General features: G+C 45.8%; 1 protein-coding gene across 4 annotated transcripts in view; it reads right to left on the minus strand.

The window, feature by feature from the left end:
- RMND5A (required for meiotic nuclear division 5 homolog A) overlaps window positions 1-24,906 on the minus strand; it is a 68,193-nt gene that overhangs the window by 20,871 nt on the left and 22,416 nt on the right. For all 4 annotated transcript variants that reach the window (XM_029592914.1, XM_029592904.1, XM_029592895.1 and 1 more), the window contains exon 6: window positions 13,841-14,006. In XM_029592914.1, coding sequence (XP_029448774.1) covers window positions 13,841-14,006 — 166 coding nt within the window. The remainder of the gene's footprint in view (window positions 1-13,840; window positions 14,007-24,906) is intronic.

A 24,906-nucleotide genomic window follows, 5' to 3' on the forward strand; every position in this document is an offset into this window, starting at 1 on the left:
ATGGTCTTTTCCTGCAATGTGAGAAGCAGAGATCTGCAGATGACCTTCCCATTCCATAAGCTGGTCTATTTCCTGCGACACTTGCTGGCTCTTTGTTCCTCCTTGGCAATCAATATAGGCCACCGTTGTCACATTGTCCAACATCATGCAAACTGCCTGACCCCGCAGCCTGTGGTTGAACTGCAAGCATGCCAGCCGTCCCGCCTGGGCTTCCAGGTGATTGACGTTCCATCGGGAAACTTCATCATCTAAATGCCCTTGGGCCATTAACTCCGGACAGAGTCCCCTAACCATGTTGTGATTAACAACCAGGCTGGAGAAGACAAGGGAATTCCCTTACTCAGATGATCCTCCTGCAATCACCACTGGAGGTGGGAGCAGATTTCTAGCGGCAAATGGAGCCGAACAACAGTCTTGAGACTACCGGTTCCAACAAGACAGCAAAGTGCTGAAGAGGACGCATATGTGCCCTTGCCCACAGCACCACATCCAGGGTAGCCACCATCAAGCAGAGCACCAGTAGGTATGACTACACCGTCAGGTGAATGGTGTTCACCAACTGATACACTTGAGACATAAATTTCTAGATCCCAACTTCTGGTAGGAAAAAAAAAAAGTCCCCCCCCGTGGCAAACTGGACCCCCAGATACTCCAACAACTGGAATAGTTGAAGACGGAATGAAAACAAATGGCGCAAAGCACCCACAGCGTCCTCCCTCTCCGCCTACAAACTTGCCCTCCACCGCTACAAAAGCACCATGTTAAAAACAAAAGAGACTTCTACGCACATAAGATCCATCACATGATTTTTGACGCTAAAGCCCTGTTCGCCTACGTCTCCAACCTAACTCAAATCCAAGCACCGGATATACCGCTTAACAAAGCCCAAGAAAAAGCAGAGGAGCTGGCCCTCTTCTTCAGCAACAAAATCACTAACCTTCTAATAAAGCTGATGCCCAACACCTCTTCCCTTCACAATATCTATCTACACCCCAACATAAACATCTCGCTCAATTTGTTCAAACCTATCACAACTTCAGAGATCCTAAAAGTACTGAAAAAAATGAAAACCTCGTCTCACCCTTTTGACCATATCCCGTCCAAACTACTACTACTTATTCCAGACACCATCTCCAAAGCCATGGCAGACATAATCAATTGCTCCTTATCCCAAGGAATCTATCCAGACTACCTTAAAATGGCTTCCATTAAACAGCTCCTGAAAAAACCAAACCTAGATCCAGAAGACCCTACCAACTTTCGCCCAATCTCCAACCTCCCTTTCATTGCCAAGGTCATGGAAAAACTAGTTAACACTAGATTATCAGACTACCTTGAGGATCACAAAATTCTTTTCCCCTCTCAATATGGATTCAGGAAATCACTAAGCACCGAATCACTTATTTCCTTGACAGATTTCCTCATCATGGGCCTTGACAAAGGCCAGGCCTATCTACTGATTCTCTTGGACCTCTCAGCCGCCTTTGACACGGTCAACCATGCTATGCTCCTTAACCAACTATCTAATATCGGCATAACTGGCACCGCATTGGCCTGGTTCAATACATTCTTGAGAAACAGAGGCTACAAGGTCAAAATACAAAAAGAATCTAAGCATTACCCTTCATCTTTAGGAGTCCCACAAGGCTCATCCCTCTCACCTACTCTCTTTAACATCTACCTTCTCCCTCTCTGCCAATTACTAACCAGCCTGAACCTAAAACACTATCTTTACGCTGACGATGTCCAGATTGTGATCCCCAAAGAATCCATAAAAAAAACCCCTAGATCTATGGGAATCATGCCTTCAAGAAATTAACTCCCTCTTCTCCAGCCTGAATTTAATCCTAAATTCCTCAAAAACGGAACTCCTTCTCATATCCATGGAGAACGGCTACATCCCCACAAACCTTTCAGAAACCTACAAACAGCCCAAGTGAGAGATCTAGGAGCGATCATTGATAATCCGCTAAACCTAAAAGCATTTATAAACCAAACCACCAAGGACTGCTTTCATAAACTGCACATCCTAAAAAGAATAAAACCACTGTTCCACAACCATGACTACAGGACAATTTTACAAGCAATAATCTTCTCTAAGTTAAGACTATTGCAACTCTTTACTATTAGGTCTCCCATCATCGCATACCAAACCTCTCCAGATGGTGCAAAACACGGCAGCCAGAATACTTACAAATACAAGGAGAAGCGATCACATCTCCCCTATCCTCAAAGACCTACACTGGCTGCCGATTCATTATAGAATATTATACAAGTCCATCACCACAATATACAAAGCTATCCAACAATTCACTCCGCTCAACCTTCAAATCCCTTTCAAAAAACACACATCCTCCAGACCTATAAGAGAATACTATAAGGAATCTCTTCAGGTACCTCATTCCAAAACCTCCCTTCATATAACCTTCAGAGACAGGGCTTTCTCCACAGCAGGACCTCCTCTCTGGAACTCCATCCCACCGGAGCTACGGCAGGAACCTTGCCTTCCAACTTTCAGGAAAAGACTCAAAACGTGGCTATTCAAAAAAGCTTTCCCAGACTCGGATTAAATCACAACTCACCTCTAACCATCTTCCAATAACTACCCATATGCAGAAAACCATTACTTCCTAGCACTACCTCCACGTAAAAAATCTACAATAAGTTCAGATGGACAATACCCAGCAAATACCATAACCTCTTTTTAATGTACCTCACCAAATCTTTGTAAATGTACCTCGTCAAAGTTGGTTAATATATTATGTTAATGTTCCTATCACTTCTCTGCTCCAAGTTGTACTTATCCCTGTTTTATTGTAACTGTTCAGCACCTGTTATTTACTGTTTTATTGTAACTGTAACTGTTCAGCACCTGTTATTTACTTTGTTTACTATACCTTTCATCACACCCTTGTTTATTGTAAACCGGCATGATGTGATACTCTCACGAATGCCGGTATAGAAAAAACTAAAATAAATAAATAAGATTGCTTAAGGTCAGTTTCACCACCCAACTGAGCTCCTGCAATAAGATCACCTTGTGGCTCTCTTCCTGAGACCTGGCTCAACTACAAAGCATAGAAAACCGTATTCCAATTGGATGGGAATATGAAAGTAAGCCTCTGACAGAACCAAGGAGGTCAGAAATTCCCGACTGCACTGCCATTATCAGAGCACAAGGTTTCCATGTGAAACTGAATCACTTTCAAATGACAGCCGAGTCTCTAGATCCATGATGGGAAGAAAGGAGCCCTCCTTCAAATGGGTACAACAAAATAAATGGAATATCGCCCCATACTTTGAAATGTGGGCACCGAAACCATAGCCCTCAGCCTAAGGAGCCTTTGAAGCGTGAACTCCACTGCCTGCTTCTTTTGTGGGGAGTGGCAAGGGGACACCATGAACACATTGAGGAATACTGCGAAATTCCAGCACATATCCTTCTCGTATCACCTCCAGGACCCACTGGTCTGATGTGATCTCGACCCACCTCCGATAAGAGAAATGTCTCCCTCTCTCATTCTGGAAGGTGGGTTGGCAAACCTTCACTGGTAAGCCCGGGAAGGTTCTCCACCTGAGCCTGCTCCTCTCTCGGGCTGTCGAGGAATGAAAGGACAGACCTTCGAAAGGCAGAATCCACTGAAAGGTCGGCCCTCTGTAGGGACAAAACTGCCTGGAACCCCAGAGACAATCCCTTATACCAAAGGGGCGCTGTAACTGTTTATCCTCTGGCAACTGAGGAACTGGAGACTCGCCCCACTTAAGATGACAACTCTTCCTGAGTGTCTGAGCAGTGCTGACAGGTTAGAAGCCAGGTCAGGTTGAGAAGCCCTAATGACAGGCAACACAATAGGAAGATGCTTAGGCTTCTTGCTTCTGGCACCATCACAGCAGTAAACGTGCGCCTGATCGGCTTGCGTTTAAAAGAGGAACACGCACAAAGAATAAGCACCTAGAAGAGAGTGCAGCAAGGTGCACACACAACTTGTGCACCAAGCTAAGCATGAGAACAGTGAAAAATGTGTGCATGTAAAAGCACACAATGCTTGCGCAGAGCCAATGCAATGCGCACACTGACAGTCTGTAGCGTAACAGAGCATGCGAAAAATGCTGCTGCGGCCTACCATGCAGTGTGCAAGTAAAAAGCCTAAGTGCAGGGCCTAGCCCACTGGGGGCCGCTCAACCCATCCAGTTCCCCAAACCCAATGGGAGTGGGAACAAATGTCAGTACAGCATGCTGAGCATGGAGACTGAAGTCCTGAAACCCCTCTGATTCAAAGGTAAAACTTTTTTTTTTAAACTTACCTGAGCTCAGCACTTACCGGCCGAGTACAGACACTGTGTCCAGCTGTGGGGGAAGAGGGCACCTGCCATCACTGCCGCGCTCGGCCTCCTGCACCTGCTGCCTTTCAGCTTAACTAGCAGCTAAGTTCATGCTGGGAAAGTTCGCAACCAGACCAAGGTACATCTCTGAGGGACCACAGAAATCACCTCAGGCATTCTCAACTGGGGGAGGGATCATTAGGTATCAACACAGGAGAGCAGGGGCTCTTTTCCTTAAATTTCTCCTTTCAAAAAGCTTGAAGCAATCCCATAGGGAGATGCATGTTCACCATCTGCTGGAGACTGAGAATACTGGCAGGCTGGGGTCCCTGCAGGGCTACATATATTGTGACGTCAGCTTGCTCAGTCTCTGTCTATTGGCAGGGGAGCATAAACCACTGGGGTCCTGAGTCCATCTGTCTACATGCTAGGAAATCTTATTTACTTACAGACTTCAAAAGACCTTCCAGACTTCCATAGGGTAGGGAAATAAACTGCTTTTGAGCCTGAAGAAACCTCTGAGTAACATTTACCTCTCAACCTTCTCAAAAACCAGGCCGCAAGCCAAAAACAAACCTGCTGTTTGCATATCATTGGCCCCTGATGCAACAACTGTCATTCATGATCAAATCTCAAGGGTCCCTGCTCTAAGCCATATGAGGACTACAAATCACGCTCTCCTGGACTACTCTTGAGCTATAAGCACCACCAACCCTCTGATTCCTTCAAATCACAAAGCATGCTAATAGCCACGATGGAAACAAAGTAGAACCCCCTTCAAGCCATTCTTGAGCCAGAGCATTAAGCCCTGCTGATTCTAGCTCCCTTCTCCTGCTGAAAAAAAAACTACACACACTTGGCATTCTGATCAGTCACCATTAAATCCATCTGAGGAACTCCCCATCTGGACCGAAGCAGGGCAAACACTTCCTCAGCCAACTCCCATTCTCTGGAGGTTTAAGATGTGCCTGCTCAAAAACAAACAAAAAAAAAATTGACATTTTCCACTCTGGCAATGGGTGCTGCTGAAGTTGTCAGATGTTTCTCTGCACACCAGAACAGAAGTTTTACCTCTGCAGAAGCCACCTCACTCTTGGTCCCTCCTTGTCTGTTTATATATGCAGCTACATTGTCTGAAAACACTCACTGGGGCAGAAACTCCAGCAAGGTTCTCCAGCCAGAACATGGTATTAGAATCAGAAGCTCTTCCCTCCTAAATAACCTAATCACCCAGGAATCACCACCCTCTATTGCCGGGATCTCCCATCGCATCCTTAGGAATGAGGTCACGCAAAGATCCCTCTGCAGAACCTGTGGATCTGGTATTGAATCCAGCTCTTTCCTTGCTCTTAGGTCAGGAAGGTACCAATGGATCAGGGCTCCACATAAATAAGCTTGTTGAATCAAACAAATTCAAATGAGAAAGCAGAGTTGCTTACCTGTAACTGATGTTCTCTAGGACAGCAGGATGTTAGTTCTCACACATGGGTGACATCAGTGGGAGCCCGGCACAGAAAACTTTTGTCAACGCTTCTGAAACTTTGACTAGGCACACTGAATGCCCAGCATGCCCTAATCCATGTGTCCATGAAGGGTCCCCTCTTCAGTCTCAACACAGAATTACGATAAAAATAAGACCATAGGAGAAACCGAACTCTGCGGCACTTGTCAAATCCGGTAGCTTGTTGGACAAGGTAAACCCTGTTCGCCTTCCTGTCAACAGGAGGAACCACGAAGGGGTGCTCCCAAATCCTCAACAGCAATTCCTTAAAGATATTGGCACTGACACTGCCATGATCTCTTTAGGAGTCTCTACAAACTGGCGGATCTCCAGCATTTTGTGCTGGGCGTTGTCCTCCATCATTAACTGAAACGGGATGGCCACCGCCATCCCCTGCACAAATCCTGCGAAGGTCAGGTCCTCTAGGGAGAGCTTCTATGCTTCTCTGAAGGAGAAGGTTCTGAGGGAAGACTTCCAAGTTGTCTGAAGGATTCTGCAGTGTCATACCCCTAGGGGTCATAAAGCGCCTCATCCTTCTGTAATCTTTAGGAGATGGTGCCCTAGGTGCTTGGCATTTGTCCAGAGATCTAGGCACCAGCACAGGCACCGGACCTGGTAAGGCTGGACAGGGACTACAGGCCACGGGGCAGTCACCGGCACCAATAGGGCTTCCTTCTTGGAGGAACCAGTGACAACCACAGTATTGTCTGGGGAAGTATCCGTGCCCCGCTGGGCATAAATGGCCCCCTGGGAACAGACACCAGTTGAGTCTGTAACACAGATGCTCCAGCAGTGGCTTCAGCAGGGCAGGGCAAGTCCAGGCACTGATACCTTCTGTGCCACTGGCTCAATGCCCCAAAGCAATTGGTTGACCACCAGCTGGACTCTGCACTCCAAATCAACAGTTGCAGATGCCAAAATAGACTGGGAGGTAGAAGGGGTAAGCAGATCGTCCTCAGAACCTTGAGGCAAATCGGCGACTGACACCTGAATCTGCAGAGACTGCCTGGTTCCCCCAGCATCAATGGACGATAGCCACCCTTCGTCACAGGGTTGCTTCAGGGGCATTGCAGCAAGAGCCGGAGCCAAGCCATGCCTGGCACTGTGCATATAGGGCGACCGGTGCAGATGCTTCCTTTGCTTCCCTCTGTGCTCAACCCAGTCTCTCTCCGGTGCAGAGGTCCAAGATGAACCTGATGTCCTCAACCTGGAGGAGACAGACAGGGGTTGGTCCCCAATGCTTCTATCCACCGGCAGCACCGGCATTGATGGCTCGGGGTCCATTAGTGCGGCCCCATGGTCCTTCAGGGTCGATGCCAATGTCGATGACTGACTCACCCTGAACAGCTTCTCCACCTTGTCAAGGAGTGCGCAATGTCCTTTTGGGGGGTCATCTGATCATGCATGCAGCACCACTGCACCTCATGCGATGCCCCCCATTCAGAGGCAGAGGATGTACACCTTGTGAGTCCATGATGGATATGGTCCTCTGGCATCGACAAACTCAACAAGGCAATGGCAAGGCGAACTGAAAGGGACAAAAATGACAGAGGTGGGGGGGGCGCTGTTCCGCTTTCCACGAGGATGGACGTGTAGTCCCGGGCTCTCCCTCCCAGATCAGATTTATCACTGGAAAATAAATCTGCACGGTGACAAATTCGACAGCCTCTACGCCAACAACTGGCTAACTGCCTTAGGATGGCTGCAAAACGAAAACCCACGGATCTTAAGCAGTTTTCTTTTTCTAAACTGCCGGCGGAGGTAGCTGACGTCCATGAGGATGGGCCTGATCAGGCCGTGATAAGAGAGCACAGAGGTAAATTTTGGCGGCGCCTGCAGTAGTGCAGATTGCGCGGAAATTGAGCCCCCGGCACTTATCTCCCAGCTCCGAGACGAAATTCGGGGCTGGTTCGTGGAATTCCGCTCCGATTTGAAATCGCATAAGAAAGACCTACTAGCCTCCATTTCTGAATTGCGGGAGGATTTTGCGGCACTGGGGCGGCGGGTTGATGAAGTGGATCTGAGGACAGAAACTCATGCCGAGGCCCTGCGCACGTTGCAACAAAAACATGATCACACGGAGAACACAATCTCTGGGATGGAAGACAAGCTTGAAGATTTAGAAAACCGCACCAGGCGGTGTAATATTCGCATACGTGGGGTACCGGAGGCTCCCTCCTACCTAAATGCCTCTGAGGTGGCAGTGCGGATCTGCCACTTTCTTTTATAGAGTGGCTCTCCCCCTGAAGAACACCCTACTACTGGTAATGTGGACATCAGGCTTGAAAGAGCCCACAGGGCCCTGGGCTCTAGATCTGAGGCTCAACCTAGAGACATAGTGCTCTGCTTCCATAGTTTCCTTCAGAAGACCGCTGTACTGGATGCCGCAAGGAAGCAAAATGTGTGGATGTGGGAGGGACACTCCATTTCTGTATTCCAAGACCTAGCCTCCTCCATGCTCCGGAAAAGGTTCGAGTTGAGAGATGTTACTGCCTTTCTCAGAAAGGAGAATATTCGATACCGTTGGACCTTTCCTTTTGGATTACAATTTACTGCCAAGGGAGCCAACCTTCGTGTCAAGACACAGAGCGAAGCTGTGGCTGCGCTGGAAAAAGTGGGCTTTCATCCCAACATTCGCCTAGCGCAACCACCCCCTAAGTCTCAACGCCTGGCAGACACTCCGCGCTGGCGTAGAGTGGGCAAGGGGGGCAGGCGATTAAGGAGGCACTCGGAAGATTCTCAGAAGGCTCTCTCTGACCAAGGCTGATTAACTATTAAGCCAATAGCCTTTTCTGTGATCTGGATGATTTGTAGGCAGTATTGTCTACCATCACCACTGCCGTGGTATTTTTACCTATTTTGGAGACTTGGAAGTCAAGATAATCTTCTGGACTTTGTGTGGTTTGCATGTTTGCAGGTTTATTTTCTACTTCATGCTATCTGTTGTACTGATTTGGGGGGAGGCATTGCTTGGTGTCGGTTCTCGTGGGTAGGGGGCTCCCCCCACTTATGGTGTTGCCCATCCCGTTTGATGGTTGGATGGGGGGGAAGGGGGAGGGGGGATGGGGATGTTTCCACTATTGGGGTATTTGGTTGTTTTTTTTTCAGGTATCCCAGGTTACATTCTTTTCGTATTGGGGAATTGTGGGACATTCTGTTCATTGAATCTTTATAGTTAGGAGAATGGCAGGTATATTACGTATGATTTCTCTTAATGTCGAGGGTCTCAATCATCCGCAGAAACGATCACTACTGGAGCGGGAGTTAGTGGCTAGCGGGGCCTCTCTCGGGTTCCTTCAGGAAACCCATCTCCGTAAACGATATGAGCGCCTTCTTGCTTATCGGCAATTCCCTCATAAGTTTCTGGCAGCCAGCACAAAGGATTCCCGGTATGCAGGGGTGGGTATACTCTTGGCCAAAGATTTTCAACATGAGGTTCTTTCATTTGTGGCTGATCGTGGGTGCGCGTGGGTGGGGAGGTGTGGACTTTGCTATCTATTTATGCCCCAAATACGGGCCAGGGTCCTTTTTTTAAGGCCCTAGATGATTTATTGTTACAACATGCGGCTGGCCTACTGTTAATAGGGGGGGGGACTTTAATCTTACCATCAATCCCCCACTGGATAATTCTGCCCAGGTTTCCTCTGCCTCCAGAGTAGCACGCTCCTCTCTGCACTCCCTGATTGCGAAGTGGGACCTTCATGATGTCTGGCGTAGGAGATACCCTCACTCACAATCATACTCATATTATTCCCAGGTCCACCACTCATATTCTAGGATTGATTTCTTTTTAGTGGACGCCCATGTGCTGAATAGAGTGACTGAAGCTGGGATAGATCCAATTACATGGACAGATCACTCGCCAATCACACTTGCGCTCAGTGCGCCCACCCCTTCTCAGGGGCAAAGATTTTGGAGACTGAATGAGTCGTTATTGAAGGATAAGGGGTTCTTATCTAATTTAGCAGATAGCTTACAGTCCTACTTTAAGTTAAATACCTCCAGTGAAAGTACGCCCACCGTGGTTTGGGAATGCTCTAAGGCTGTTGCTAGGGGGCTCCTTATCTCGCAAGCCTCTTACTGTAAGAAAAAGAAAGGAGAACAGCGGGCTTCCTTGCATGCTACTATCACACGCTTGTCGTTGCAGCACCAAGCCACTCAGTGTCCTAAGATATATCATCAGCTCGATAAGGCACGGGCAGAATTGAGTGCTCTGGATGCTGAGGCTATAGCATTAGCTATGGAAATTACCAAACAGTTTTTTGAAGAGGGTGATAAGGCGGGGCGCCTATTGGCTCATCGTCTTAAGAAAGTATTGGCCCAAAACAATGTAACTCAGATTAGGAGTGCGGGAGGGGATGCCTGTACGTCTTCAGATGCCATACGCCTGTGTTTTGCGGAGTTTTACGCCGCTTTATATGGGGTAGACTCAACCATACGGGAAGGGGACATTGAGGCTTATCTGGCGCAGGTTGACCTGCCCTCTCTGACGCCTGAGCAACGAATCAGGTTGGAGGCTCCCATAACACTCATGGAAGTTCACTATGCTATCAAATTGCTGAAGGCCGGAAAGGCTCCGGGTCTCGATGGCTTCACAGGGGTCTATTACAAAAAACTAGCACCCACGTTAGTTGGGCCCTTGACTGATATGTTTAACTCTTTGCGAGGTCCCATAGGACTGGCTTGTAATGCTAATGTTGCTGGAATTACTGTTTTAGCTAAACCGGGTAAGGACCCCGAATTGTGTGGTTCTTATCGACCCATATCTTTGATAAATATTGATTTAAAGCTGCTGGCTCGCATCTTAGCCGAATGCCTCAAGGCCGTATTGCCGGGCCTGATTCATAATGATCAGGTCGGCTTTGTCCCTTCTAGGATGGCTAGTGATAATATTCGGAAGGTTATTGATATTGTTGACTGGGTGCAGAGCAAACAAATTCCGGCGGTCTTACTGGCTATTGATGCTGAAAAGGCCTTTGACCTTGTTCATTGGCCTTTTCTTTTTCATGTCCTGCAGAAATTGGGATTTGGTCCCTTTTTCCAACAATGGGTGCGCGCACTATATGATAAACCTCGGGCTCGGGTGAAGGTGAATGGAGGCTACAGTTCTTGTTTTGATATTCAGAGAGGCACGAGGCAGGGTTGCCCCCTTTCACCTATGCTATTTGCACTCTTTTTGGAGCCCTTGACTACTAAGGTGAGGCGTTCAACTGCAATAACTGGGGTGCAATTAGAAGGTATTCACTGCAAAATGTCCCTCTTTGCGGACGATGTCCTTTTCACCTTGACTAATCCCTATGCTTCTTTATTAGCGGTCGTGGTGGAGTTGGAAGCCTTCCACAAAGTGGCTGGCTTCAGGGTCAATCATGATAAGTCAGAGTTGCTTAACCTTACCCTGCCAGCTTTGGAAGTGGAACACATATCTGGATCATTTCCCTTTAGGTGGGCAAAACAATCTATTAAATATTTGGGAGTTCAGATAGGAGCTAAATTGTCGGAACTCTTTAATTATAACTATACTCCGTTATGGAAGAAAATTGATCGGGATCTCCACAATTGGGGTAGGGAGTTCTTTTCGTGGATGTCCCATCCACGAAAAGAACTCCCTACCATAGCGATTTTGAAAATGAATGTTCTACCCCGCTTATTATATTTGTTCTCTACTTTGCCCATTTTAGTTCCTAAAGTGATCCTTAAGGTATGGCAAAAGAAGTTTTTTGACTATATTTGGAACAGGAGGCCCCCTAGGGTATCGCGGGCTGTTTTATATCAACGTCGTCAACATGGGGGTAGAGGAGTTCCTAATCTCCAATGGTATCATGGTGCAGCCCACTTGAGGGCGGTTGTTGCAACATACTATACTAATGACCTGAAGCAATGGGTGTGTTTAGAAAATGCAATGATTGGGGAGATGCCACTACAAGCTTTATTTTGGCAACCTAAATCCACTTGGAGACTTCTTGATTTTATGCCCATGGCTTTACAAAACACACTTACTAATTGGTTTCAATGGAAGGGCACTATGGTGGGTTCCTTTCCATATCACCAATCCTCTTTTCTTTTTCATAATACTGGTTTCCCAGCTGGTTACACTTCCCGGCTCTCTTCCATTTGGGCCCCTAAAGGCTTATTTACGGTAGGTCATTTTTGGAAGGAGGGTTCCTTAATGTCCTCTGGGGATTTCCAAGACCGGCTGGGTGGGTGTCCCCAGGATTTCTTAGGCTTGGCTCAAAAACGACGACATTTTCTGTATGGGTTGTCTGCTATTCAGGCGATACGGCCTACTGTTTCTTTATTTGAAACCTATTGTGCGTACGCTAATAAGCTGACTGGAGTTATCTCCAAACTATACTCTGTGCTGAGTGCACCTGCCCCTTATGCCTTCTCTCACGCGGGCTTGGGCTACTGATCTGGGGGAGGAACTCACGGAGGACACCTGGGATATTGTTTTTCAACAAACTGCTAAAAGCTCTGTCTCCTCTGCCATTCAAGAACATTGTTATACGTTATTATATAGGTGGCATCTGACCCCGGTGCGATTGCATGCTATGTATCCCCATGTTTCAGCACAGTGTTGGAGGGGGTGTGGGCAGGTGGGCACGTTCTTCCACATTTGGTGGACGTGTCCTCTTGCACAGCCTTTCTGGAATGCTTTGCAAACCTGGCTACAAGATGTTACTGGTCTTGCTCTCCCATTGTATCCCGCTCAGGTCTTGCTCCTTATACCCAATGAGGCTCTCTCTAAACCTATGCAATCTTTCGTATCCCAGGTCTATATTGCTGCCCGTTGTGAAATTGCTAAAGCGTGGAAACTACCATGTCTTCCGTCTATACCTGCTGTGATTCATAGGTTGCACTTGTGCTACCGGATGGCTCATCTCACTGCCCTCCGTCATGATCATCTGCCAGCTCATAGTCGTACCTGGGAACCTTTTATCATATGGTTAAATGCTCGGGACTCTGCCGGACATACTTGAGGCACTCCTGCCTCATTGGAGCCCGCTGACGGAACTCCGAGGCTTCCGTGTGGTCTTTGAGTTTATTTGGAATGTGATACTCTTGGCATACTATCCTGCTATGCTTTGTGAAATCATAACTATACTACACATTTTCCCACATACCATAATGTTGTGGTTTTATGTTCTTGTACCTCTGATACTACTGTACTCGTCCTAGCGGGGGAGTGGAATTCTGGGGTTATATAGTTTGAAATGCTTATTGACTGTCTGGTTACTCTCATGTTGTATTGTTGTACTTTGCTGTCAATAAAACTTTATATTTAAAAAAAAAAAAAATGACAGAGGTGGTGGGTGGGCAACCAACACCGGTGGGATTGGAGTGAAAGGAAACTTACCAAACAGATGAAAAACCTGACTGAAAGTGAGGGGGAACTAGAGAGGGGCCCGCTACCAAGCGGAACATGAAATACACCAAAAGGGATTGGTGAAAAGTTTTCCAAAACTTTTTTTTTTTTTTAAAGAAATATGAGCTCAGAAGCCACGATGTGAAAGCTCTGCAGAAAGAACTGGAGACCCTGCATAGATTAGGGCATGCTAGGCACAATCGTTGTGCCTAGTCAAAGTTTCAGAAACTTTTGACATAAATTTTCCGTGCCAGGCTCCATCTGATGTCACTCGTGTGTGACGACTACCATCCCGCTTGTCCTAGGAGAAATAGTCCAGCAGATTAAAAATACTTTCCACTTTGCTGAGTTGCAACACCCTAGTTTCAATAAAATGTGTTTTAGCCTGTGCATGTCTACCCAGATGTGATAGTTCAGGTTTTTTTTATTTTCAGAAAGAGTCCAGGCCACTTGCAGAGATTATATGTATGTTCAGCCCCAAGGAAGACTGGAGTGTTGTGCATTTTCCTTCCTCTCCAATCTTGATCCAAGAGGCTGAAATATAGCACTAACTCATTTGGCTTTGATAAAACATCAACTAGACATCCAAATTGGTTCTCACCACATTTAGATCCACAAGACATGAAGAGTCATTGTAAATAAAAAGCTTGTACCTAACACTGAGAGGTGATTCAACGGAGAGACCCAGGAGAGCACAGGCATCTCTGGTAAAAATATCACAAATGTCTGCCCACTGGTTTGCATCAAGCAGATGAACATATGGAGAATTCTCTATACCTTGTCGGAGGTAAACTAGACTTCCCATCAAAACCTGGATATCTGTAAAAGAATGGCACAGTAATGTCAGGCAAGCCTGATCAAAGTAGTTTAAAGTCCTGATCTTTAATCCCACAACTGCTTTAAAGACAAATTGAGGTCCTATCTGAACATTGGCAGATGTTTGCTATAAGTGCTAAAGAAAGAAAAACCTTTCCTGAAAAGAATCACAGCTCATATTTTTAAGGAATTTGTTTAACAAAGTGATACTTCTGTTTTGTCTGAAGGAGCATAACAGCAAAGGGGTTGCACACCAAAAGTAGTGTCCCCCCAGCAGGAGTACACACCCTTCTGTAGGATGTCCCATTTTTTTTTTACTTAAGGGTTTTACTGAATCTTGATAACACCCAAATGTGAGCCTAGAAACTCCATGTAGATCATCAGCCCAATCACCATCAAGCCTCCTGCCCTACCCAACATGTGCTTTTCTGTGACAATACCAACACCTCTTATGTGTACCTACAATTCAACTTCTAGCATCACAGCACTTGTAATCAAAACCAATCAAGGGAGAATATTGAACCAATTCAATCAAAATATATACTTTACGTTTTTTATACTAGCATTAAGTTATTTGTATACAATTTTTTTCCCAAGTGTTTTCTGCTTCTCCCACTTATGCTACATAGCAATATACAGAATACAATTTAAACAAGTTATTTAGCATATAGCAAGTTTGCTTACCATAAACTTTTCTGTAGATAGGATGAGTTAGACATTACATATGGATGACATCATTCAGCAGCACCAAACACTTGTCTCTCCAAGCTAGTAGAGCTTTGAGCTCTACTGAATATGTGCAGGAGTTCCCACGTGAGTGCTGCCTTGTTAAGTCTTCAGTCCCTATCAGGGCTAATCTAGGTATGTAGTCTACTCTCCAGAGAGAAGAGTGGGTATTCCATAGCCAATTCATCCTATCTATGGAAAACAAGTTTATAGTAAGCAAACTTGCTTTTTCTGTCAATAAGCAGACTGAATTGACCATTACATCTGGGGAGTCCCAAGCTGAGGGTTGCAGTGGAGTGATTTAGTAAGCAACCCTGCCCTCACCATGGAGACATTTTACTGTACAGAAGTGCTTGTACAAGTTTACTGTCAATCTTTGAGAGATTATCAAGACAGCAAGCCAATGTAAAGGTATGAACAGAAGACCAAGTTGTAGCTTTGCAGATAGGTACTTCTCAAAGATGCACAGTAAAAGCAGCCATGGCTCTCACTTGAGCTTTCACACAGCTTGCGATTTGCAGTCCTGCTAAGGTGTAGCCATGATGAATGCACTCAGCCAGCTAGTTAGACATGGTCTGTTTGGCAACTACTATTCCTAGTCGACTGGGATCGTATGAGACTAACTGTTGGAGGTTTTCCGATGCAGCAGAGTTTGGTTTTTAATGTGCTAAGATCCTTTTGCACTTCAGAGCATGCAGGGCTTTTTCACCTTCATGCAATGGATTAATTAATATCAAAAGCTGAGATGACCTTTGGGACAAATTTCGGGCGAGAACCACCCTATTGTGGAAGAACTGTATGTACAGAGGTTAGTGCACGAGAGCTTGGAGTTTGTCTTCTAGCTGAAGTCACTGCAAAGAGGACCATTACCTTCCCATGTCAAGTATTTGAGAGAAGCCGAATACAATGGTTCAGAAAGAAGGCTTCATTAGTTGGGAAAGGACCACATTGAGGTCCCATGGAACAAGTGGTTTTTATACCAGGGGTTTGACATGCCATAGGCCTTTTGAATATGGTAAGCCACTATAACGCTGAGGTGCAACTGTATAGAAGAGGTGGCAAGGTCAGACTAACATGGAGAAGGTATTTCAGGAGATGCATAGGTTTGCAGGAAAATGGGTCCAAAGTGTTTTGATGATCTATGGAGTACCTATGCTATTTGAAGTCATAACTCCTTCTAGAAGAAGGTTTCCTAGAGGAGATAAGTATTTTCACAATTGCTGTAGGTAAGTAAAGATACTCAAATCACTGAGCCCTGGATATTCAAGATTTATTTTATTTAGAGTTTCTTCTATACCGATAGCCGTTTACACATCGTATCGGTTTACATATAACTAGGAACATTTAGGCGGAGCCAATTACATATAGGCAGAGCCCTTACATGGAACAGTACCAACTATAAGAGGCAAGGAACAGTAAAATAACTAAATGTTAAATTTGAGGAGCTATGTGTTACATATACAGCTAATGAACTAGAATACTAGATAAGCTGAACTATAATACAAAATGTACAGCAGTTCATGGTCATTTCAGAGCGACACTATTGGATCAATTACAAGGAGGTAAGAACAACGTCTGAGCTGATAAATTGTTTAAATAAGAATCAAGAGGAGAGGATCGTGAGTGAGCTCAATGAAAGTATCACAAATACAATTCTGTGCAAGAAGGTTTAACAGAGGAACGAGGGGCGCAAGGCAAGGAATGTTAGAGGCCGGGGAGTTAACTGGGATAAAAATAGGAAAATGGGTGGACAGTGAGAATATGAATGGAGAGGGGAACGGTAATAATATTAAGGTAAACAGGGGGGGGTACCAGAGGTTGAGGATGATGGGGAGGTAGAGAGACTGCTGTTATAATAACTCAGAGGTTCAAATAAAGGGATTTTAGGAATTCTTCGTGGAGGATTGTGAGGGGTATGCCTGAAGGAACCACCATGTTTTTAGTTTTTTCTTGAATTTAGAAGTGGAGGTCTCTCTGCATATGTCTGGGAGGTAAGGAGTTCCATAGGGTAGGGCCAGCAAGGGAAAAGGCTCTGTTCATAGTGGAGGTAAGTTTGGTGGATTTGACTGAGGGCATGCGTTCCTTGGAGGGCGAGTGGGTCTTGTGGACATGCGGGGGAGGAGAGGCAGGTTGATCCAGTGGAGGTTTTCATTTATAAGGCTTTTATGGATGAGGGAAAGTGTTTTGAATAGTATTCGTGATTGTATTGGTAGCCAGTGAAGTTCAATAAGTGTTGGTGTAATGTGGTCTCTTTTTTTGGAGTTAGAAAGAATACGTGCAGCGGCATTTTGTAGTAGTTGTAACGGTTTAGTATTAGCGGAGGGAAGGCAGAGGAGGAGAGCATTACAGTAGTCTATTTTGGAAAAAATAAACTGGAGTACAGTGCGGAAGTCAGAAAAATGTAATAAAGATCTAAGTTTTTTAATCGTTTGTAGCTTGAAAAAGCAGTCTTTTATGATAGATTTAATGAAGGGTTTGAAAGTGAGTTGGTTGTCAATAAGAACACCCAGATTATGGGTGTGTAAAGGGAAAGAAGTGGAGGAGTGAGATAGGAGGATAGGGGGAGAAGGATGTTTGTTGGAGATAACGAGGAGTTCAGTTTTGAGGGTTGAGAGCAAGGTGCATGTTTGTGAGGAGGTGGATGGAGGAGAGGCAGGATTCCCAGTTTTGGAGAGCGGTTTGGAGGGAGTCAGAGAAGGGGAAGAGGATTTGCACTTCATCTGCGTAGATGAAGTGCTTGATACCAAGGTTGGTGAGAAGGGTGGTTAGGGGAAGCATGTAAATGTTAAAGAGGGTAGAAGATAGTGATGAGCCCTGGGAGACACCTTGATCAAGACTAATAGGCTCAGATTCAGTGTTATTAGTTAGGACAGTGAAATAGCGATTTTGTAGGTAAGAACGGAACCAAGAGAGCAGATCCCGAGATCCCAATACTTCTGAGGATGTTGATAAGGATAGTGTGATTGACAGTGTCGAAAGCCGCAGATATGTCCAACATGGCAATCAGATAAGAAGAGCCTGAATCGACTCCTTTGATTAAGGTGTCAGAGAAAGTAGTAAGGATTCGGTACTAAGATGCTTCCTGAAACCGTATTGTGTTGAGGGAAGAATGTTGTATTGCTCGAGGTAGAGAGAAAGGCGAGTGTTGACAAGTTTTTCAAGGACTTTAGCTAGGAAGGGGAGGTTGGAAACAGGTCTGAAATTGGAAAGGGTGGAAGGATCAAGGTTCGGTTTTGAGGATTGGTTTAACCACTGCTCGTTTAAGAACGTTGGGAACTGTGCCTTGTTCCAAGGAGCAGTTGCAGATGCTAGATAGGGGTTTGGCAATCCCTTTGGGAATGGATAATAGGAGTTTGGAAGGGATGGTTTCATCTTTCTTAGTATGTTCTCTATTTCCAAAGAGGAGGAAGAGTCAAACGTGGTCATGGTAGCAGAGGAGTTGAAGGTAGGAAGAATCACTTTATCGGTGTTAGGAGAGAATTGCGCAATGAGGGTAGAAACCTTATCTTTAAAAAAAAAAAAAAAAAAAGGTGTGCTAATTCATTGCAGCGATTCTTGGGGGTGACTGTCAGGACTTGCGCAGGGGAGGAGCTTGTGAGGTCAGTAATCATGGAAAAAAAGGGCCTTGGGATTGTATTGGAGACCATGTATCTAGCATAGTATTCTCGTTTATTCAGAAGGATGGCATTTCTGTATTCGTGCATGTTTTGATGTTAGGCAATTTTAGTTGCTGTGGAGGGGTGTTTGCGCCAGTGCCTTTCAGCGGCTCTGAGGTGTGTTTTGAGGATTCTAAGGTCAGGTGTGAACCAGGGTTTTCTATTTGGGCAAGCTGGTTTGATGGTTTTTGTTGTGACGGGACAGAGCTTGTTAGCAATATTGAGGGTAATGTCAACCCAGGTGGAAAAGGCATTGTCAGGTGACGAGAGATCAAGATGGCTAGGGATGACTGAGGATGCTTGTGTAAGGGTGTCTAATGTGCAGGTTTTACGGTATTTAAATGAGAGGGATTGGGGTGAAGGGTAGGGGATAATTGTGGGAGTGCGAGGATGGTTTGGATAATGGAGTGATCAGACCAAGGAACTGTAATACATGATGGGGAATTGATAATTTTGATTGGGGAGTTGGTGAATATCAGATCTAAGGTGTGGCCTGCTTTGTGGATGGGGGAATGTAAGATTTGATTGAAGCCCATTGCTTCAAGGGTGGAAATGAAAGCATCACAAGCTGCGGATTGTGGGAGGGAGTCAACGTGTAGGTTGAAGTCTCCAAGGAGGATTGTGGGTAAGTCAGGAGAGAGAGAGTTGGCGAGGAATCTCTCTAGAAGACCCGGAGGGGTGTAGATGAGACATAATTGTAGCGATTTTGATTTGAAGAATCAAATTTCGTACTGGTTGGGGAGATTGCATTTCTGAGATATGAGCTGGAAACCTTTTTTTTTTTACTGCTAAGAGTAAGCCACCGCCTCTTTTCTTTTTGCGAGGGATTGAGAAGATGTCGTATATGTCGGTGGGGAGCTGGTTGATGAGGGGAGTGTCATGGGGTTTAAACCAAGTTTCGGTTATGGCACAGATTTCCGGTTTGGAGTCTGTCAAGAGGTCATGTAGGAGATGTGTTTTTTTTCTGGAGGGATTGGGCGTTGAACAGGAGAAGGGAAATAAGTGATAGAGTGAGGGCTTGGGTCAGGGGGGAGATAGGAATTGGTATGAGCCTTGAGGGGTGTGGCTTGGTGGGATATGAAGGGGGTACTTTCGAGTGGTATCTGCGTTGAAAGGATACGGGGTGGTCGCACCAGCAAGGTGGCACTGACAGGCTTAGGGAAATCGCTGAGGCAAAAAGCTCTCTCTATAAGGGTAAGAAAGAGGAGAGGAGATCAGGGGGGAATTATATAACCAGTGGGAAGCAGAAGAGAATTTTCAAAAAAACAGTGCAAAGTGAGGTATGTAACATATAGGTGATAATGCAGGGCGTTTGCAGGGGTGCACGAAGGGGTGAACAAAGGGGCAGGCCCCTTTGTTGCGGAACGCCGGGAGGAACAGTGCTCTTTAAACTTGGTGGGGACGCCCGGAGAGGATGACGTCTGAGTGGAGCTCTGCACGGGATTGGCTGCGAGATCGCCGCGGTGGAGGAGGGCCCGGAAGACCAGAGGAGAGGGCCGAAGCAGATGAGCCTCGTGGTCGGTGGCGGAGCCCATGGGGGGTAAGAGCAGATTTAAAGGCCTTACCCCGACGGGCTTTAGCGCCGTCTTAGCAGGCCCTGGCGATCACCTCCCTGCTGTCTGCCGAAGAGAAAGTCGCCGGGAGGAAAAGTGCTCTTTAAACTCTGTGGGGACGCCCGGAGAGGATGACTGAGCGAAGCTCTGCACGGGATTGGCTGCGAGATCGCCGCGGTGGAGGAGGGCCCGGAAGACCAGAGGAGAGGGCCGAAGCAGATGAGCCTCGTGGTCGGCGGTGGAGCCCGTGGGGGGTAAGAGCAAATTTAAAGGCCTTACCCCGACGGGTAAGATGTGAGATTAAGACCTGAAAGGTTGGGATGGTACAATGCCCCATCTTAAATGCATCGACAATGCAGGGTCTGTTCCCAGACTTATGGGAGGACTGCTAGAAAGTTGTATGAGATGCATACCAAATCTGCCAGGGCCATGCTGGGGTTATGAGAATTAGACGAGAGCAGTACTGCAGAACTTTCTGTACTCTCCTAGCAAAAAGCAGTAATGGTGGGAAAAAAAAGTGTACATGAGGCTTTGACCCCAGTTAAGGAGGACAGCATCTTGAACCAAGTGATTGCTTGGTAGAATTAAGCAAAATTGATTTAGTTTTGTGTTCTGCTGTGAGATGAACCAGTCCATCAATAATAGACCCCATAAGTGGAAGAGTTCGGCAGCCATCGATTGCTGTACAGACCACACACATATTTGAAACATTCTGGCAAGTTGATCTGCCAGCATGTTTGAAATGCCCAGCAGAAGAGTGGCCTAGAGAGCAGCTCAATTTGTATCCATCCAATGCCAGATTTTTAGAACTAACAGATGTTACGATCCTGTTCCTTCCTCCTCACTAGATGTAAAACATGGCAACCTGGTTGTTTGAATCAAGATGCACTTTCCCTGAAGATTACATGCAAAGGCTGATAGGCCTGATTGCTCTCAACTCTAGAAGGTTGATCTGATAGCAGCTCTCCTGAACAGTCCAGAGGCCGTGTGTTTGAAGAGCTCCAGTATGCACTCCCCATGAACTGGTGGAGGCACCTGTTGCAAGAACTGCTTCTTAGGGGAGCAATCAAAGAGGGGCCACTTTGAGAATTCGTGGGTGTAACTACCATGCGATTCATTTCACTGTGCTCTGGAGAGAAGTTGCATTGGCTGATACCACTGGGAACATAAGACCCCACTGGAGGTAGCAGATGTTAAGACGAGTCAGCAAAACCACATGGAAGACTGAACCACTAGAAGTCACCTTGTTTACAAGGGGGAACAGGCTGTGGATGAGCGATGTCATGGTGTTTGCTCAGTCAGGAGAAATAAATGCTCTCTTGTATTGAGTTTATGCAACCACCATGGTGGTTGTATTGAGTTTTGAGAACTCCATGGTGGATTTCTCAAAACTGATGAGAAAACCTAAAGCGTAACAGAGCTATGGCTGCCCTTCAGGAACGCAGTACTTCATCTCTTGAGTTCGCTATGATAAGTCAATCGTCGAGGTATGGGAAGATTTGTATTCCCTAGTAATGGAGAAGAGCTGCCACTAAATAAAGACATTTTGTGAAGATCCTCGGGGCTGATGAGAGACCAAAAGGGTGTACTTTGTACTTATGGGAAGAATCCACCTGAAAGTGAAGGTGGCACCAATGTGAAAGGTGAATGGATGTGTTAAGTATATGCATCTTTCAGATCCAAGGCACACAGCCATTTGTCCTTCTGTACATAAAAGTAGGATCATGCTGAAGGAGTTAATTTTGAATTTCTATCGAAGTAAATTTGTTCAGACATCTCAAGTCGAGAATGGGCTGCACTCCCCGTTTTCTTGGAGATAAAGATATCGGGAATGGAACCACAGGACATGTTGAGTGTGTGAAACTGGTTGTATCACTCATTGGAGAAGCAATTGGACTTCCATTTGAAGCTGCAGTAAAATAAGATGGATCCAGATGGCGTGCCAAATGATGTGGGAGGGATGCAGACCAGGAGAAATGCAACTGGTACCCAGACTACACAATTTGAAGGACCCAGGAGTCCTTGGTGATCTGATACCACTCCTCCAAGAAATGCTGAATTCTCTCTAGTGACAGAACCTAAAAAGGATTGTTTGGAAGAATCAGAATATAGGCCCTGGTTTAGGTCGAGCCTGTTATGTAGGTTTCTTGTTGCCAGCATTCTTTAACGAGGCCTGGGTTGAAAGTGACTGTGGATGTTAGCTGTAAGGGGGAAGTAGATGATATTATTGAAAAACCTGGTAAGGCCTCCTGTGGAAGTATGGTTGTTTGTAAGGACAGAAGTGTCATATTGTGAAGGGCTCTTCAGGAACTATTAAGGAGGAACTTAGTCTCTATAGAGTCCACTCTAGATCAAACAGAAGTTCTCTTTTACATTATTCAGAGGGGAAGGTCCAGAAGGAATCTCTATTTCAAACAGAAACCTCAGTAAAAGCTGTTACTTGCTTCACTTCAGCAACCTACAAATTCAAAAGGAGTTGAGATAAGGAAGACCTTTAGTTGTCCTTATGTATGAGATGCAGCACAACTTTTCATGCTCACAGTCTAAGGCCATGTTTTCATCTCCTTCCTGCACCCCAAAGCAGGAGAGTGTAAGCCAGGATTGCATCCTGGACCTGAATTCTAGAACCATCAAATATGCAAGGTGGAGACTCATCAATATCCTGGGTGCTGAAGCTAGGGTTGAGGACATTCATGGAGTCTGCTCGACTGCCAAGCCTCCAACCTGTGGAACTAAGCAGGAGATTCTAGCTCAGTCTCCTTCCCACACCTAGAAACAGTTGCCGCTCCAGACAATTTGCTGGCGGGAATAGGAAGAACAGAGGGTGTCGCGGGTACGAGAAGGACCAGAGACCTTCCCAATCTTCTACCCCTCTCTCTTCTGAAATTTTCAGAGCCCAAAAGACATAAGTTATTAAAGAAGTACACTTCAAAGAATTCCCCCTCAACATCCAGATCTCATGGGACCTAGGTCCTTCAGAGAAATGCTGAGAATTCAGTTGATGTTGTAGCCTCCGTGCGGGGACTGAGTGCTCCTGTGGGAGAGGAGCTTTTGAATTCATGGCAACTTTCTCCTGACCCACGATACTGAGGGAAGGAGGTCTGAATTCCTTACCTGCAGCCCATGCTATCAAAATTGCCACTGTTCCTAACCACTCATTTCCTCAGTGGGAACCCGTGGTCAGGACAGCCCCACTACAGCAGACTCCTCAGACCTGCTGACTTCTCTGAAATGGCTCACCACCTCCTCAAAACAGCTGTGGCACAGTTTCCCCAGCCCCTTCCCCCTCTGCCTGCATTTTCCAAATCCCATACCAGCCACAGACCAAGTGGTTCCTTCTTGCAGCCAGCCAATATGGCCATGCGGTCCCCCAAGGTCCAGCCCTGCATAATTACAGCCTGGGAAAAAGGATAAACCCATCCTGCTGGCTTCCGCAGCAGTTACTGCCAAAAACTACTGCTGCCAACTTGTGCTAATGTTCCCCCCAAAGCAATCGCTCCAGAAAATAATGACCAAGAGAAAATAATACAGGTGGGGAGCAGAGAACCAACAGGGATAGAAGGATAAAAGATCCCCATATCCTTAGAAGCCCCTTTTGATCCCATCTTACTCTAGAGGGAAGAAGTCCCTATCACCTCTAGAGATCTTCCACATGTTCTCAGGTTAGAATCAGCCAAGGACTCTGTACAACTGAGGAAGGGAGAATCACTGCAGGAGCTGTGCTACCTTCCTGTTCATCCAGCTTAACCAGGCCTCAGTTCCCACAACATAATGCATGATCACCATCTGCAAGAGACAATACTGGTAGGCTGGTGTCAGCACAGAAGCTTATAAGGAGTGACATCAGCAAGCCTGTTGATCTGTCTTCATCTGCTGGTAGGCATGCGTAATGGACTGGCCTGACTGGACGCAGAGAAAGTGTGCATTTAATAAGATTTTATTTAGCATTTTTATATACCGAAGTTCATGTAACAGGTTACAAATCACCTCTGTTTACATTATAACAAAACCATTGCATAATAGTGCATTACATAGAACAGGGTGAAACAAACTTGGATCAAAGGTTTAACAAAGGCAAGTGGAGGAAACTTTAACCGGCGTGCCGGGAGCTAACATAGGAGTATAGCCAGTTGTCAGAGAGGAGACACTGGTAGGAGAAATTGAGGAGAAGCATTATTAACTAGTCTGTGAAGTGCGCGGCTTGTTAGAGAAGATGGTCTACTAAAGAAACCTTAGGAAGTTCCTTGGGTCCTCAGAGTTAGGCGAAGGCTTGGCCGAAAAACCAAGTCTTTAGTCTTTTTTTTTTTAAAGGTGGTTGGGCATTTTTCAAGCCAAAGATCCGGCGGGAGTGAGTTCCATTGCGTTGGTCCAGCCGTGGAAAGGGCTCTCTTCGTTAATGAGGTGGGCCTGTAGGGAGTCTCTGTAAGCTGCTCTCACCGGCCTGGAGGATAAGTGAAATTGCAGTGGGATTTTGAGATCCAGTGGGGTGATGTTGTGAATGGATTTATGAATGATTGTTAGAACTTTGTATAAGAAGTTGAAGATGAAACTTCAAAGATGAAGTTTCCTTCAAAGATGAAGGAAACCTGCAACTTTAGATCCAACTTGATGGATCCAATATTAAGTGGGGTAATTTTCAAAAGGATTTACATGTTTTAAGACTGGTTTCTACACATGTAAATGCACTTTAAACATGTAAATACTTTTACAACTTGTTACAAAGTGTTGCATATATAAATGTAACTCCTTTGAAAATTACCTCCTAAGATTTTGTACTTTATGAGCAAAGTAATATTACAAAGGATAGTGGAGGCCTACATAAACGTTCGCCACTTGAAAGGCTCAAGAACAATTAAGACAAGGAATTGGATAAAGCAGCCTCTAAGCATTTGATAACCGTGGACTCAAGATGAAGTCAAAAGCACTCCCCTCCACCAAGGTCACTCATTTTGGGAAAATACCCAATAT

The sequence above is a fragment of the Rhinatrema bivittatum genome, chromosome 1 (genome assembly GCF_901001135.1).
Source record: "Rhinatrema bivittatum chromosome 1, aRhiBiv1.1, whole genome shotgun sequence".
NCBI classification, from domain to species: Eukaryota; Metazoa; Chordata; class Amphibia; order Gymnophiona; family Rhinatrematidae; genus Rhinatrema; species Rhinatrema bivittatum.